Source organism: Theobroma cacao, chromosome 2 (genome assembly GCF_053813885.1).
Source record: "Theobroma cacao isolate CCN51 chromosome 2, ASM5381388v1, whole genome shotgun sequence".
NCBI classification, from domain to species: domain Eukaryota; kingdom Viridiplantae; phylum Streptophyta; class Magnoliopsida; order Malvales; family Malvaceae; genus Theobroma; species Theobroma cacao.
In genome coordinates, this window is record NC_142640.1 from 6,710,200 (window position 1) to 6,722,967 (window position 12,768).

Consider the following 12,768-nt stretch of genomic DNA (forward strand, 5'->3'; position numbering starts at 1 on the left):
AATAATTTTATTATTTTAATTAAGAATAATATCATCTATAAAAACTCCAGAGCCAATATAAATTTCAATATAAAAATGAAAATATCAACATAAAATTTATTCATATAAAAACTAAGGCCCAACTGGTCCACAACAATTAAAGCCCAAGAAACCTACTAAAACAATAATTTTTTAATTAAACCTATATAGAATAATGTACCAGTTGATAAGAGTTTAAAAAATCAGAATACAACTAAGATTACAAGATAAATACAATAAGTATGTCTTTTTTCCTTGTACTGCTGGATTGGTTCTTACAACAACCAAACTCAAAACTTGTAAAAAGTGTGATGCTTTCACATTCGACTTTGTAATAATAGCATTACATTTTGGTCTTCGTGACTCACATACAACTCTTGATTATTGAAAAAACAGAGAAAAAAGTATGAACAGTGGAGAGGAAGAGCTGTCATGTGAACTTATAGAAAAGCAGAGCAACAGAGCAGTATACATCACATCTGCTGGAAAGAACAAAGTCATTAGACTGCATACCCAGGGTTTACTTTCTGTTGAACATCTTCATAGCTTTCCAACTCATCTATATCCTCCAAACTCCCCAAAAAGAGAGGCAGTCTTTGATGCAGTTTGACTGGTTGGATGGAAAGAATCCTACTTTTACCATCCGACCCCTTGCCTCCAGCTTGCTCTGCAAGAAAACTGAGAGGGTTTGCCTCGTACACCAGGCGTAGATGGTCCCTTGGATTCATTGCCAGTCCACCATACAAGAGAGTCCTATGGAAATCAGCAACCAAAGAGCATATATAACGTGCTGAATATTTCTTAGGGTATTTGCCTTTGCCTTGTCTCACTGTGTTGATATATTGCCTTAGACCTTCAGGCCAGTCAAAATACCGTGCATCATTAACAGAATATATTTGACCTGAAATCATTGGGTAGCCAGCCCATCATTAATTGAATTGAAAGATATCAACGTCAGTTTCATACCTTCTCTTGTTTACAAACAATAAAGGGTTACCATTTGATCAAACTGGTAACACGGAGACCATCATCAGTAATAAAATCCAAATAGAATTCCCTTGAATTTGTGAAATCAAGAAGTAAAAATCAGATTAATCTAGTTTAAATGAATTCATGAGCATAACATTTCACCATCAAGATTCTGCATGTTACCTCGAGCAGGAATTCTGATGCTTGGATGTGTGAGAATAAAGTCTCCCGTTGAATGATCTAGTGTAAATGCATGCGTTCCAGAGCCGAAGCTAGCACAGAGAATTGTGGCGGATGAATAGAGAACATAGCCAGCAGCTAGGAGCCTGGTTCCACTCTGTAGCGAATTCAGTGATGCCTTCTCCTCTGTAGGTAGATGATCTAGCTCCACAAGTCGCTTATATATCCCAAAAATTGTTCCAGTGGGAATGGAAGCATCTATATTTCGAGAACCATCAAGAGGATCCAATACCACCACAAAAGGGCCATCGTCATTGATCCAAATAGGAGCGTCATCTTCTTCTGAAGCCATGACTGAAACCTTTCCTGAATTTCTAAGAGAGGACAATATGACTTCATTCTACAGAACAAGAAATATTGGCAGGTCAGAAATGTCTGTTAACTTTCTGATACTTTTCACTATTTCATGAACAAGTCCTAGTTACTCTAGAATACATTTTGACAGGGAACATCCCAAACCAAAAATTCATTCAATTACATATTTACATCTTTAATATCAATCAGTTTCTGGATCAACTCAACTTCTCAACCTGAAATTTCCTGCTGTAGACAATTCATCAAATCATTTACAATGATATCATCACTCATCAGAAGACTAGGAATTCATGTCAACTATTATCATATATGAGCCACATTTGATACAAATACCTAGAATCAGAATAACAGACAAACTATTTAAGAAAATATACCCAATACTAGCACTACCAAAATACTACTAAAAGGGGCAAAAAGAAGCAATGCTCCTAAAATTCAATCATGAAAAATTAGCATAGCAAAACATACTGCCACAATATCAAGCGGCTTTGGTTTATCCCTGTCTAAACCACCAGACCCGGATGTGCCAGCAGAAAGACCTGAATGTTTCCCGAGAGCAGAATTAAAAGGAGAAGCCACGAGAGCAGCAATTCTCTTGCAAGCATATTGCATATGATAAAGCAAAACCACTAACTCATCTCCCACGTCTAGTCCTCCTTTGCCAACATACTCCATCAGCGTAGAAAACCCATTTGCATCACCACCATCAGCAGTCGTTTGCATCTGGGACTTAGCTACAAACCCAGAAAAGGAAGCCATTTTTGGTGGGGCGTACAAGCTCAAGCCGTCTCTTAGACAAAATTGCTGCTTTCGAGGGAAAGGATGAGACTTCAGAGGGAAAAGTGGAGGCGGGAACGAGGTGGTGGGTAACAATAACTGTTGCATATTAGTAAATGGAAATTATAGAGGTTGTTTCACATGTTAGAAGAGTGAAGTGGAGATGGCAAATGTAAACATGGGATCAGAGACTGGAGACTGAATTCTTCAAAGGAATTTAACGTGGATTTTGGTTTTGGATTTTTTGTATCAGTGTCGAAACGAGGTTGGGAAAATAGGTAGAAGGAAGGGATAACGGATAGAAATACCTCAGTTGAGGAGCTCAGGTCTGTTGTCTTAGCTGCGTTATATTAAGGCCAAATATCTTTGTCTTTTTCTTTTTCTATTTTTACCAAAATTATTCTAAGAAAAAAAAAGGGCTCAGGGAAGGCTTGTTTATGTTTTTGTAATTTTATGGAATTTAGAACCTGAGCTAGATAGGTAAAATGAAGCATTTAGAACAGTTTTTGTTATGATTGAGGCAGAATGAAGAATATTACTTTGGCACCATGGTCCTTACCCTTCATGAGTATTTAGGAAGTTTTTGGATACTGTTCAAGAATTCTTAGTAAGAAAACAATTTTAATGGTTCCTTAGGAAGGATTGTCAAACATCAATCATATTTTTTTGTTTTTTCTTAAGCAACGAGGAAAGAAAAAAGAAGAAGAATAGTTAACATATTGCTGTCTCAGTATATCTCTCTTTTCAATCTTCTTTGTTGGGGCATCTTTTTTACTAATTTTTTTCCCTCTCTGTTTACCAGAAAAGAACAATAAAGCTCATTTCAGGTTTTACCTTTGCCTTTTGCCTTACAAGTTCCCCATCCAAAGCCATCAAAAGGTTTTTTTCTTTTCTTTTTTGATAGTCAAATCAGAAACTCTTAATGAGCATTCTTAACATTTAGATGTCAATCATGTGTGATTTATGTTGAATCCACTCTATGAACACTACTCAAGATCTTCAAAATATTTGTTGGAAAAGGAAAACTGAAATATGTAGAACATATCCTTTTGGAAATCCCAGAAGGCAAGATCTGTAGCCCTTATCATCGACAGGAAAATGTGTCACATCCAAAACTTCTGATGTACCCTGCCTCATAGCTGATATTTAGACTGATATAATCGAGGAAAGTTGAAAATGAAGCTCTTTACATAAAAAATGAAAGAAAATTATGTTGGATGGATCCGCACGTTCTTATCCTCTTATGGAATCTTTTTGACTTGTCCACGAGACAACAATAATTGATTCATTCAAGCCTTTGGAGTTTAGCATGGAGGCTGTTCCATGAAAGTCTATGATTTTGTTCTCTGAAAACTCAGTATATCTACCTGTGCACATAACACTATACTTCATTAATTGGGAATATATACAGCCCCTCATTTAGGATTGTGTTTTCAAGCGAAGTGCTGAAGTGCTAGCAATTGGAAAAATGGTGTCTCAAACAATTGATCTTTTGAAGAACGAGCTGCCTCTTGAGCAGGAGTCTGTGGTTTTGCCAGAAGAAGTTGTGACTGGTCTTGTTCTTGTGGATATCATCAATGGCTTCTGCACTGTCGGTGCTGGAAATCTGGTAACATGATTCGTAACTGGAAATATTTTTTGCATTCAATCAGGAACTTTATATTACTTTTTATGGTCGTAGGCCCCAAGAGAACCCAACAGACAGATTTCGGGGATGATCAATGAATCGGCAAGGCTGGCAAGACTTTTCTGCGAAAAGAAACTGCCTGTTATGGCGTTTCTTGATTCTCATCATGCTGACAAGCCCGAGGATCCCTATCCTCCTCATTGTATTGCTGGCACCGATGAATCAAATTTGGTTCCTGGTATATATTTACTTCTCCTAGTCAATTTCTACATCAAATTCAAATGCTGTGTTTTGATTTCTGTATATCATTGTCTTAAGGTTCAGTATTGAATGAACTTTTTTTGCCTCTCAAGTGCTGTTAAATTAGAGATGACAGAACAATTAAACGCACCATATGGTCAACTATATGCTCTCTCTCTCTCTCTCTCTCTCACCTTTGGTTAATTCTACAAAATGTAGCTTTGCAATGGATAGAAAAGGAAACGAACGTGACAATCAGGCGCAAAGATTGCTACGATGGATATTTGGGTTCGATTGAAGCTGATGGTTCGAATGTTTTTGTGGACTGGGTGAAGAACAATCAGATCAGTACTGTAAGTAATCAATACAAAAATTTCAGAAGCAGATATCGAGTTAAGCTTGTTTATGTTTTTCTTATTTTCCCAAATAGTTGGACTGGAGTTACTTACACCATGATTTTAGTTACTTAAACCATGATTTTGGTGGTCACAGTTACTAGTAATAGGGGTATGCACAGATATCTGTGTGCTGGATTTTGTGTGTTCAACGTTATCAGCAAGGAATCGTGGTTTTTTGAGTCCTCTCCAAGATGTTATGGTGTATTCACGTGCCTGTGCAACTTTTGATGTTCCTCTTCACGTTGCCAAAAACATCAAAGGAGCTTTACCTCATCCACAGGTTTGTGTTCGAAGGGTAAGATTAACTCAATGTAAACTGAAAAATCGTTTTGACTTGCACTTATCTTATCTGTGCAGGAGTTGATGCATCACGTAGGCCTTTACATGGCAAAAGAAAGAGGAGCCATAATAACAAATGAAGTCTCATTCGGTGCTCCAAATAAGCCATAAGCCGGTAGGTGTGAGATGTGTCCCATCTGAAGCTTGGCTATCTTGACTGTAGCAGCCTCAGGTTTCTTCTGAATAAAGATTTTAAGTCATGTAAACTATTAAGTTGAACAATTACTAGGCCTTTATGCGAATGGAAAACAAATATAAAAGCATGTACTAAAACCCATAGTATATGCCAAGTTTGGACCTTATGCGTTTCTACACTTCTTGACCAATGCCAAAATAAAAGCATATAATATACCCAAACATTTAGCACAATGATTTATATATCTCCCAATCAAAATTAAAGATTAAAAACACATATCGAGTAATACCTTCACTCTTCCGACTAATGTTTCCAAGGCCTACACAGGAAACAATACAGCAAGCTTAACAATACGATGAAATAAATTCAAATAACATTGCTAAATATCTGGTAAAATCTGCCCTAATATTGATTATCATTGCGCAAAGAAAATTAAAATGAATATAATTACAGACAAATTAACTTTGAAGCTTATTCCGCTTGCCGTTATCACAAAATAAGGTCACCCAAAAACCTTCCATATTCTGATTTAAGTTCAGCTATTTCACTAATCCTAAGTCCAAACTCCATCTACAGCCTGGATTTAGTTAGAATTGTAAAATTTACAGTAATTCAAGCTATAAAGATTATGGCTATGATGATTCAGGTAAGCCTGTCGTTTGGGAATTGAATGGAAGCACAATAAAATTACTAATTCATTTAAGGAAAGCACATGCCAAGAATCCAGGCAGCAGAAATACTGAACTTTTTTGGTCAATCTTGAAGTTCCATGGTCACTTCCAGAGTCAATATGTTCACTGCACAACCAACAAGTCAAGTGGGCTTTCAACTTGTGAGCTAAAACCTCTTCCCTTCTTTGCTGCTCTGCTATTCAGTGACAAGTATCATGTGTAACTGCAAAACAAACACAATAAAGGATGTTTCCATTATTGAATATTTACTTTAAATAGAGAAGAAATCTAACAAACACTACTGTTACATTTTATGTTTCGGCAACATATTTTAATGAAAAGATCCCATAGTGATGACTTTTAATTGCACAAACCAATACCACTACCAACCTTAATGAATAACAGTTATTCTAAAAAAGCATACAAATCCAGTTTCCTCTGGGGATTGGATTACCTAGTTACATAGACAATGTCATTTATGTGGTCACACACTCACACGCACACATATACATACATGTATGTATGTATGTATGTATGTATATGTTTGTATATATAATGATGCAAAGTTTGAAACCACTTGTCAAGACTCAAGGCAACATTAATGAAAACTTCAATGATCTCAAACTTTCAGAAATAGTGAATAGCAAGCATGACTGGACCCGTGCACATGAGAGAGAGAGCAAAACCAAGATAATCAATCAATCACCATGATCTGTACACGGTAAATAGTTCAAACAATGTGCCACCTGATCACTTTTGCAGACTATAATTGATGCCACACGCTAATGTAGTATACACCCAACAAGGTATTAGAGCATTAAGAAAAATTTTTCCTAATGAAAGCATCATTGATAGGCTTACTTGTCACAGAGAATAAACCCAAAACAATCACAAGCCAATGAAATTAATTTACACACACTTCCTACATCTACTTTATGGTGAGGAAGTACATACCCCATGTCATCTGAACAAATAATAAACATGCTCAACCATTATGTACAACAGACTATGGTTGAAGCCTTAGTCGGTTGAAGAACACCAAGAAGTGATATTCAGGGGCCCAATATACAAATCCAACAACAGGCCCTCCTTTGATGTACTGCATGAATTAGCAAGTTAGAACATCAAATAATCAGTATCCATTTGACAAATAAAGACACCAAATCAAATACACTATCAGACAAAGGAGATAAACCTTTCCATCGAGAATAACAAGCTCGCCATCAACCCATCGAGGATTTCGAAAGCCTGGCTCAGCAAGCCTCCCTTGTCCTTTATATCGAGCAACCTGAGTTGGAAACAAGACCACAAAAACTCATTAACTTTTGAGGAGGTGATCAAAGAGAAAATTTCAAACAAAGGCCAACAACAAATTCAAATTTTTACAGCTAACAATGTACACTAAAATGTACCACTCCAAATTCTTCAGGAATTATCCCTTTATGTGGGAGCTGATAACTTTTTCCAACTCTGGCTCGAAATGCCACCTGCAGAAATTCCAAGGTATTAGGAGACAAAACAAATAAAAGTAGATAATCATTTCAACAAATAACATACAAGCACTAGGAGTGGGGAAAGCAGGGAGTAGGAACTACTAATTAAAAGACAATAATGAGATATTCAGCTACATTTGACATGCATAACTAATTGGGCAATTCAAAATTAAATGATCCTCTTTTATAACTCCATCAAAGCTACCTCCAATCATAACAAATAGTCAAATTAAATAATGAAATCACCTGGCCTGCTGGTACATAAGGATCTCCAGTTAATTTTACAGCTTCCACATATTCATAAAATTCAAGATCTGAAGGCTCCTTAGTCCCACTATCTTGCCACTGACCAAATTTGCGTCTAAGATGAATGACTTCTGAAGTGTAAAGCCCATGTGCACCAATATATAAACCTGATCAAACAAACATGTCGTAAATACAACATGAAGAACTATCATGACAAAACTGGCAGAGAGAGAGAGAGAGAGAGAGATCATTTCATGAAAACATTAACGAACATGAACAGATGGTGTTACAAATCACCGTTTAGAGGATCTGGTGATGCTGCGATCTCTATGCGGTGGAAAGTTGTTGATCCAGATAGTGGTTGGTGATTTTGAGCCTGACTGAGAGTGAGATTTATTAATTCACCAACATCTTTGAGCACCTGCTTGGTTGAAATTAGTTAGCAAACCAAGCATTCTACTTAAATAGAAAATGGTTCTACAAAAACCATTCATCAAATATTTATTTAATATATTGAACCTACCTTCAAAGGTATCTTCTCTTTGCCAACGAATTTAGCAAGATCAAACATTATGTTATCGATGCTGCGCTGATTTTGAATCTTTTCTTTTCTATCCATAGAACCCCTCGTCCCGGGACTAGAATCTTGTAGGTTTATGTCATTTTCTATAGAAAAGGAAAATGTTAGGCGCCCCTTTTTCACAAGCTTAGCAGGCACTCTAAGTGACTCTGTTGCAGGCACACTGCCAGAGAGTTTTTGGGCAAGACCACCAACAACAACTTTAACCGCAATTTCACCTCGCATGTCATTATCAATAACTCCACTATCGGCATTTATCTCAATCTGATCTCTCTCTTGGTCACTTTCACTCTTAATTTCATCATCCAATTCTACACTTTCTATCTCGGCATCTTTTTCTTCATCTTCGTCCTCTATTATCTGCTCAATCACCTTAGATATAAAATCTCGGTCTACTTTCCCAGGCATAGTGACTTTCATGACCTTGACCTTTACACCAGGAATCATATCCCGCAAAATATTCTGAAAACCCGTTAGTCCCTCGCCCACATCAGATCCATCATCTGCATCATCATCATCTTCATCATCACCATCTTCATCATCTTCAGTACTCACGACAAAAATATCATTGTTATCTTCACTGGAGCCTGATGGACCTGAGCGGCTGGTGGCTCCTGATGTTTTGGAAGACACCATTGAAGAATCTTGGAAAACACTCCTCCTTTTCAAGTACACAGCCTAAAAAACACCAAATATAATTGCAATCATAAAACATTAAAATGCTACTACAAAAAAATATGACTGCTGCAGTGTCCCTCAGCTGGATTCTTGGAACACAAAGGTATTATTAAATGCATTTGCTAGAACACAAACATTTTTTATTCTTTCTAAGCTTTCTACAAACATGTAGACATATGCTTACAGCTCACCGAACCAGGCACACACAAAGATATTCTCGTATGATGTAAAAATCATTGGCAATTCAATTGATGACAAACTGTCATCAAGCTAAATACAACAGTTGATAAATTTTCATTGCTCCAACAAAAATCAAGACACAGAAAAACAAAGGAATTGTCAGCTCAAGAATTATAGTCATCAGATCCCTGCATACAAATATAAGCACCCAGGTGGCTTCCTAAAGCAACACTTAGTAGTGCTGTAAGCCAGGTTTTCTGTCAACTTATCAGAAAATATTTCTATCTAACTAAAATAGTTTCAATTAAAACAACAAAAAACTATGCAGCAACCCAGAAAGGACTGAAACAAAAGATACCTGCTGTTTGTATTCACCTTTCTTATTTACAGTAAGAAAGATCTCAAACAGGGGTACGCCAACTGATGCAGAAGCAAGCTGCCTGAAAGAAATGAATCAGTCTAACAAGAACTCAGAAATAATATTTGAAACTACAAATAAATAAGTACAAGCAAGAAGCATAAGAATTGGGAGCCAATTCAAAATATCTACACAATAAATGCTCCACGCGTTAACTATATTCTTACCATTACTAGAGCTTATATACGTGAACAGAAACAAACAAATCCATTTATATATACTGTCTTAAAAAATAAAACACACACACACACACATATATATATATATATATATGAAACAGGGGAGTGATTACCTTGGACTAAAACTCCTAGCCACATATCTGCCATGCTCAGCAGTTACACGTATAATTAGACCATAAGGATCTTTGGTATCATCCGAGAGACCAGCCCACCATCCAACCTGGAACCCAAAACCATGAAACCAAACGAATATTTACTTAACCACTATAAAAAGATTCTTCTTTTTTTTTTTTTCATTTTGAAAGTACAAAAAGGTTAACTTACCAGTCCAGCACCGGCATTGTCTCGTAAAAATGCTGCATCGTGGAAACGTTCTTCCACTACTGCTCTCTGCAGTGACAAGAAATCAGGTCAGCGACATGAATAGAAATTTCTCCTCTTTCTAACAATAAATAACTAAACAAAAGAAATAGATTTCGTACATTTAAATGGGATATGACTCTGCCAACAGTGTCATTCGTAGCTGCAGCTGCAATTGCAACCTTTAACCTAGCAGCATCCTCGTAATCTTCTCTACTTACAGCTTCATTTAACTGCGACTGTTAAAAGATAAAAAAAGAAACGAATGCTACATTAAAGCTTGTAATTAAAGGTATTCCATTCAATTTCTCCCTTTCAGCGAAAAAAAAAAAAGAACCAATTAAGAAGCATAGATTTGGAAATACCTTTAAAAGGGAGAGGAGGCGTTCTTGTTCATCAACTTGTTCGAAATGCTTTTTCCAGCGATCCCAATCCCAATCGTCCTCTTGGCCTCTTTGACGGCGTCTTTCATCAGAGACGCCGTCGTTTAGCGCACCTTTGGTGCTGCTAGAGTCTTTCCGGAAAGGATTCATGTAGGATTCGAATCGCTTGATGGCATTCTTGATAACGTCTTGAATGGCGGAGTCCCATCGCCAGTTAATGGAAGAGGAAGAATTGCTATCGGAGGGATTATTGGAGCAGCGACAGAGAGTGGAGTCGGGGAACCTCGATGGAGGGTAAAAGGGTCTTTTGAGGGAAGGAAATCGGGGGCTTGGGAAAGTAAGATTATGACGAGGCGTCGGGGTTGGAATTGAAGCCATCATTCAGAAACGAAGTAAGTCTGTTTTCCTTTCTAGCACAGTGGTTGAGAAAATTTGCTAGAAATTTCTAAAGAGAGAAATTTGTGTGGGTAATATGTGAGGAGAAGAGAGTGAGACGAGAGAGTGGCAAAGGACGAGACCTGTGTGTTGCAAGAGAGAGAAAGGGCGTGGGTGTTGGTGGTGAGCGTGGAAGGCGGAGGCAATTTGGAGATAAAGCAATGTTTTCAGCTTTCAGGTTTCAATCGCGTTAGCCGCTTTGACACTTCACGCCCATCCTCTTCCATAAAATACAGTATTTATCATTTTACGGGTCAACAAAAATAGCCTTAAAAAATAGAACAGTGGGCGAAGTGAAAACAGAAGACATATTGGAGGTTACTTCCAATAAAAAATAAATGGATAACTGCGATATTAAATATGTAAAAGAATAAACATTAATCAAAATTGTCGTTATCTTCGCAACATTCGTCAGCAATGATTTAGAACATTGGGGAAAAAAACCAAACATTTGTGCGGCTAAAAATGTTGTCATCAATTCTATAATATGTGTCCCGACTCCCTTCCCTTGTGCCCTGTTTTCTCCTCTTGCCTTTGGATCCGGTTACAAACTTACAATTCGCAACACGTGCGGTGCAGTAGAGGAAAACTTATTTGTTGTGGCAAAAAGCCTCTTAATTTAACACAACTCACAGTTAGTTACAAATGCTACATTTGATGTTTGGAAATCCTAACCAACAAAAAGTTAGAACAGCATTAAACTGGTTTTTCAGATTGAAAAACCAACAGTTCAGAGATGTCAAATTATATATACATCCATGAATTTCATTCACCAACATTGAAGATTTTCATAAATTTCTCCTTGGCTTCAGGGCATATGCCTTCTCAAGCTATGACTTTAGCAAAAGCTGCATGTGATGAAAACCCATGTGCATATTCACCCCTGCCCCAGGATGCCTCTCAGGTCCCCTTTGAGACTCTACTCCTCGGAAGGAGATCATGAATCTGAAAGCCTTGGGACTGTGTTTGCTTATTTCATGTTCATCACGTTTATCTCCATAATGGCCATTATACCAATATTATTTATGATGATGGATTCTAATTTTTGCTGTACAAGGACCTGAACTACAACCTGATTCATTTTCTGTATCGAAATTCAATGTCTCAAACTCGAAGTTGGCAGCCACCTGGGATATGGACTTGGCCTTTGTGAGCCAAGATGATGCCTATGAAATTCTCTTTAATGGCATTGAAGGTACCATTTTCAACAAGGAGGATATCGCGTTGGCAATGCATGGCAGCCCTTTTGTCTGGGAAGAAAGGAGCACAAAAACGTGCATTCGAAGTTTGTGACCTCAGGAGGGGAAGGTGATCAACCTATAGTAGAACATAATGTCTTAAAGGAGATAAAAGAAGAACAAGAAAAGGGAATGCTTCATTTCCACATGAGAATCAATACAAAGGTTACATACCAAAGATGGGGCTTGTTATGGAGAGGTTCACAACCTGGAGTAAATTCATATTGTTGGGACTTGATGGTAGAGTTTGCACATGAAACTGGGGCTGGGAGGTTGTTAGATGAGGGGCAAAAGGAACGCCGGGCCCAGGGTCAGTGATGACCCGCTGCTTTTTGTTTTCTTTTCTTTGATCATGAATGGAGATTTGGTTTAAATCAGGGGTGCTGTAGATGCATTTTCTGCCTAGTTATATTGGTAAAAGAAACTACCTTGTTGCTTGTATGCATATTTTTTGTTTCCTCTTGAATGCTTTTGTTTAAAAGGTTCCCTAATATGTGAAAAACTGACGAATGAAATTGTGGAGCCTGCAATAAGTATACGTAGATTAGATAGGCTCTGATGATTAAGGGTATTCAGGCCTATATCTTGACGCTTTCTGTATAAAATGAATGTATGGAATGACTTAAAGAGTCTCTATACGAGCAAGTTTTGGTGGAAAACAGCTAGAATTTGCGCATATCACCTTGTTGAAGTACAATGCAGCTGAATCAACTGAAAGTGTTAGGATAATCTTAAATTGTGATTTAATTAGGATTGTTTAATTTTAATTAAATTAATATACCTTATAAAATAATATTTAAATCTAGTTAGACTAGGATAAGATTCCTAATTATATTAGGATAAGATTC

The 12,768-nt window shown here is 37.2% G+C and overlaps 3 protein-coding genes across 3 annotated transcripts; 1 reads left to right on the forward strand and 2 right to left on the reverse strand.

Moving 5' to 3' along the window:
* Positions 1-212: 212 nt before the first annotated feature.
* LOC18608197 (Inositol monophosphatase family protein) lies at positions 213-2,699 on the reverse strand. The gene is made up of 3 exons (XM_007042762.3): positions 2,011-2,699; positions 1,171-1,567; positions 213-919 (listed from the first exon to the last, which is right to left on the reverse strand). Exons 1-3 carry the CDS (start codon positions 2,425-2,427, stop codon positions 519-521), a joined length of 1,215 nt encoding a protein of 404 aa, XP_007042824.2. The 5' UTR covers positions 2,428-2,699; the 3' UTR covers positions 213-518.
* A 917-nt stretch (positions 2,700-3,616) lies between these two features.
* LOC18608198 (nicotinamidase 1-like) lies at positions 3,617-5,231 on the forward strand. Its single transcript, XM_007042763.3, has 5 exons — positions 3,617-3,928; positions 4,001-4,184; positions 4,406-4,539; positions 4,679-4,864; positions 4,942-5,231. Exons 1-5 carry the CDS (start codon positions 3,788-3,790, stop codon positions 5,032-5,034), a joined length of 738 nt encoding a protein of 245 aa, XP_007042825.2. The 5' UTR covers positions 3,617-3,787; the 3' UTR covers positions 5,035-5,231.
* Positions 5,232-5,447: 216 nt separating this feature from the next.
* EX1 (UvrB/UvrC domain protein (DUF3506)) lies at positions 5,448-10,894 on the reverse strand. The gene is made up of 12 exons (XM_018115931.2): positions 10,230-10,894; positions 9,987-10,103; positions 9,829-9,894; positions 9,618-9,724; positions 9,266-9,347; positions 7,993-8,727; positions 7,767-7,890; positions 7,470-7,636; positions 7,143-7,217; positions 6,926-7,018; positions 6,685-6,829; positions 5,448-5,953 (listed from the first exon to the last, which is right to left on the reverse strand). Exons 1-11 carry the CDS (start codon positions 10,626-10,628, stop codon positions 6,737-6,739), a joined length of 2,058 nt encoding a protein of 685 aa, XP_017971420.1. The 5' UTR covers positions 10,629-10,894; the 3' UTR covers positions 5,448-5,953; positions 6,685-6,736.
* Between the last annotated feature and the right edge of the window lie 1,874 nt (positions 10,895-12,768).

Coding starts and splice junctions, on each gene's coding strand:
- LOC18608197 (XM_007042762.3), bottom strand. CDS start 2,427: ATGCAACAGTTATTGTTACCCACCACCTCGTTCCCGCCTCCACTTTTC. Junction 1,568..2,010: donor AGCCGCTTGATATTGTGGCA/GTATGTTTTGCT, acceptor CTTGTTCTGTAG/AATGAAGTCATATTGTCCTC. Junction 920..1,170: donor CATCAGAATTCCTGCTCGAG/GTAACATGCAGA, acceptor CAATGATTTCAG/GTCAAATATATTCTGTTAAT.
- LOC18608198 (XM_007042763.3), top strand. CDS start 3,788: ATGGTGTCTCAAACAATTGATCTTTTGAAGAACGAGCTGCCTCTTGAG. Junction 4,185..4,405: donor TGAATCAAATTTGGTTCCTG/GTATATATTTAC, acceptor TACAAAATGTAG/CTTTGCAATGGATAGAAAAG. Junction 4,865..4,941: donor GAGCTTTACCTCATCCACAG/GTTTGTGTTCGA, acceptor TTATCTGTGCAG/GAGTTGATGCATCACGTAGG.
- EX1 (XM_018115931.2), bottom strand. CDS start 10,628: ATGATGGCTTCAATTCCAACCCCGACGCCTCGTCATAATCTTACTTTC. Junction 10,104..10,229: donor GCCTCCTCTCCCTTTTAAAG/GTATTTCCAAAT, acceptor ATCTTTTAACAG/TCGCAGTTAAATGAAGCTGT. Junction 9,348..9,617: donor GCTAGGAGTTTTAGTCCAAG/GTAATCACTCCC, acceptor CATTTCTTTCAG/GCAGCTTGCTTCTGCATCAG.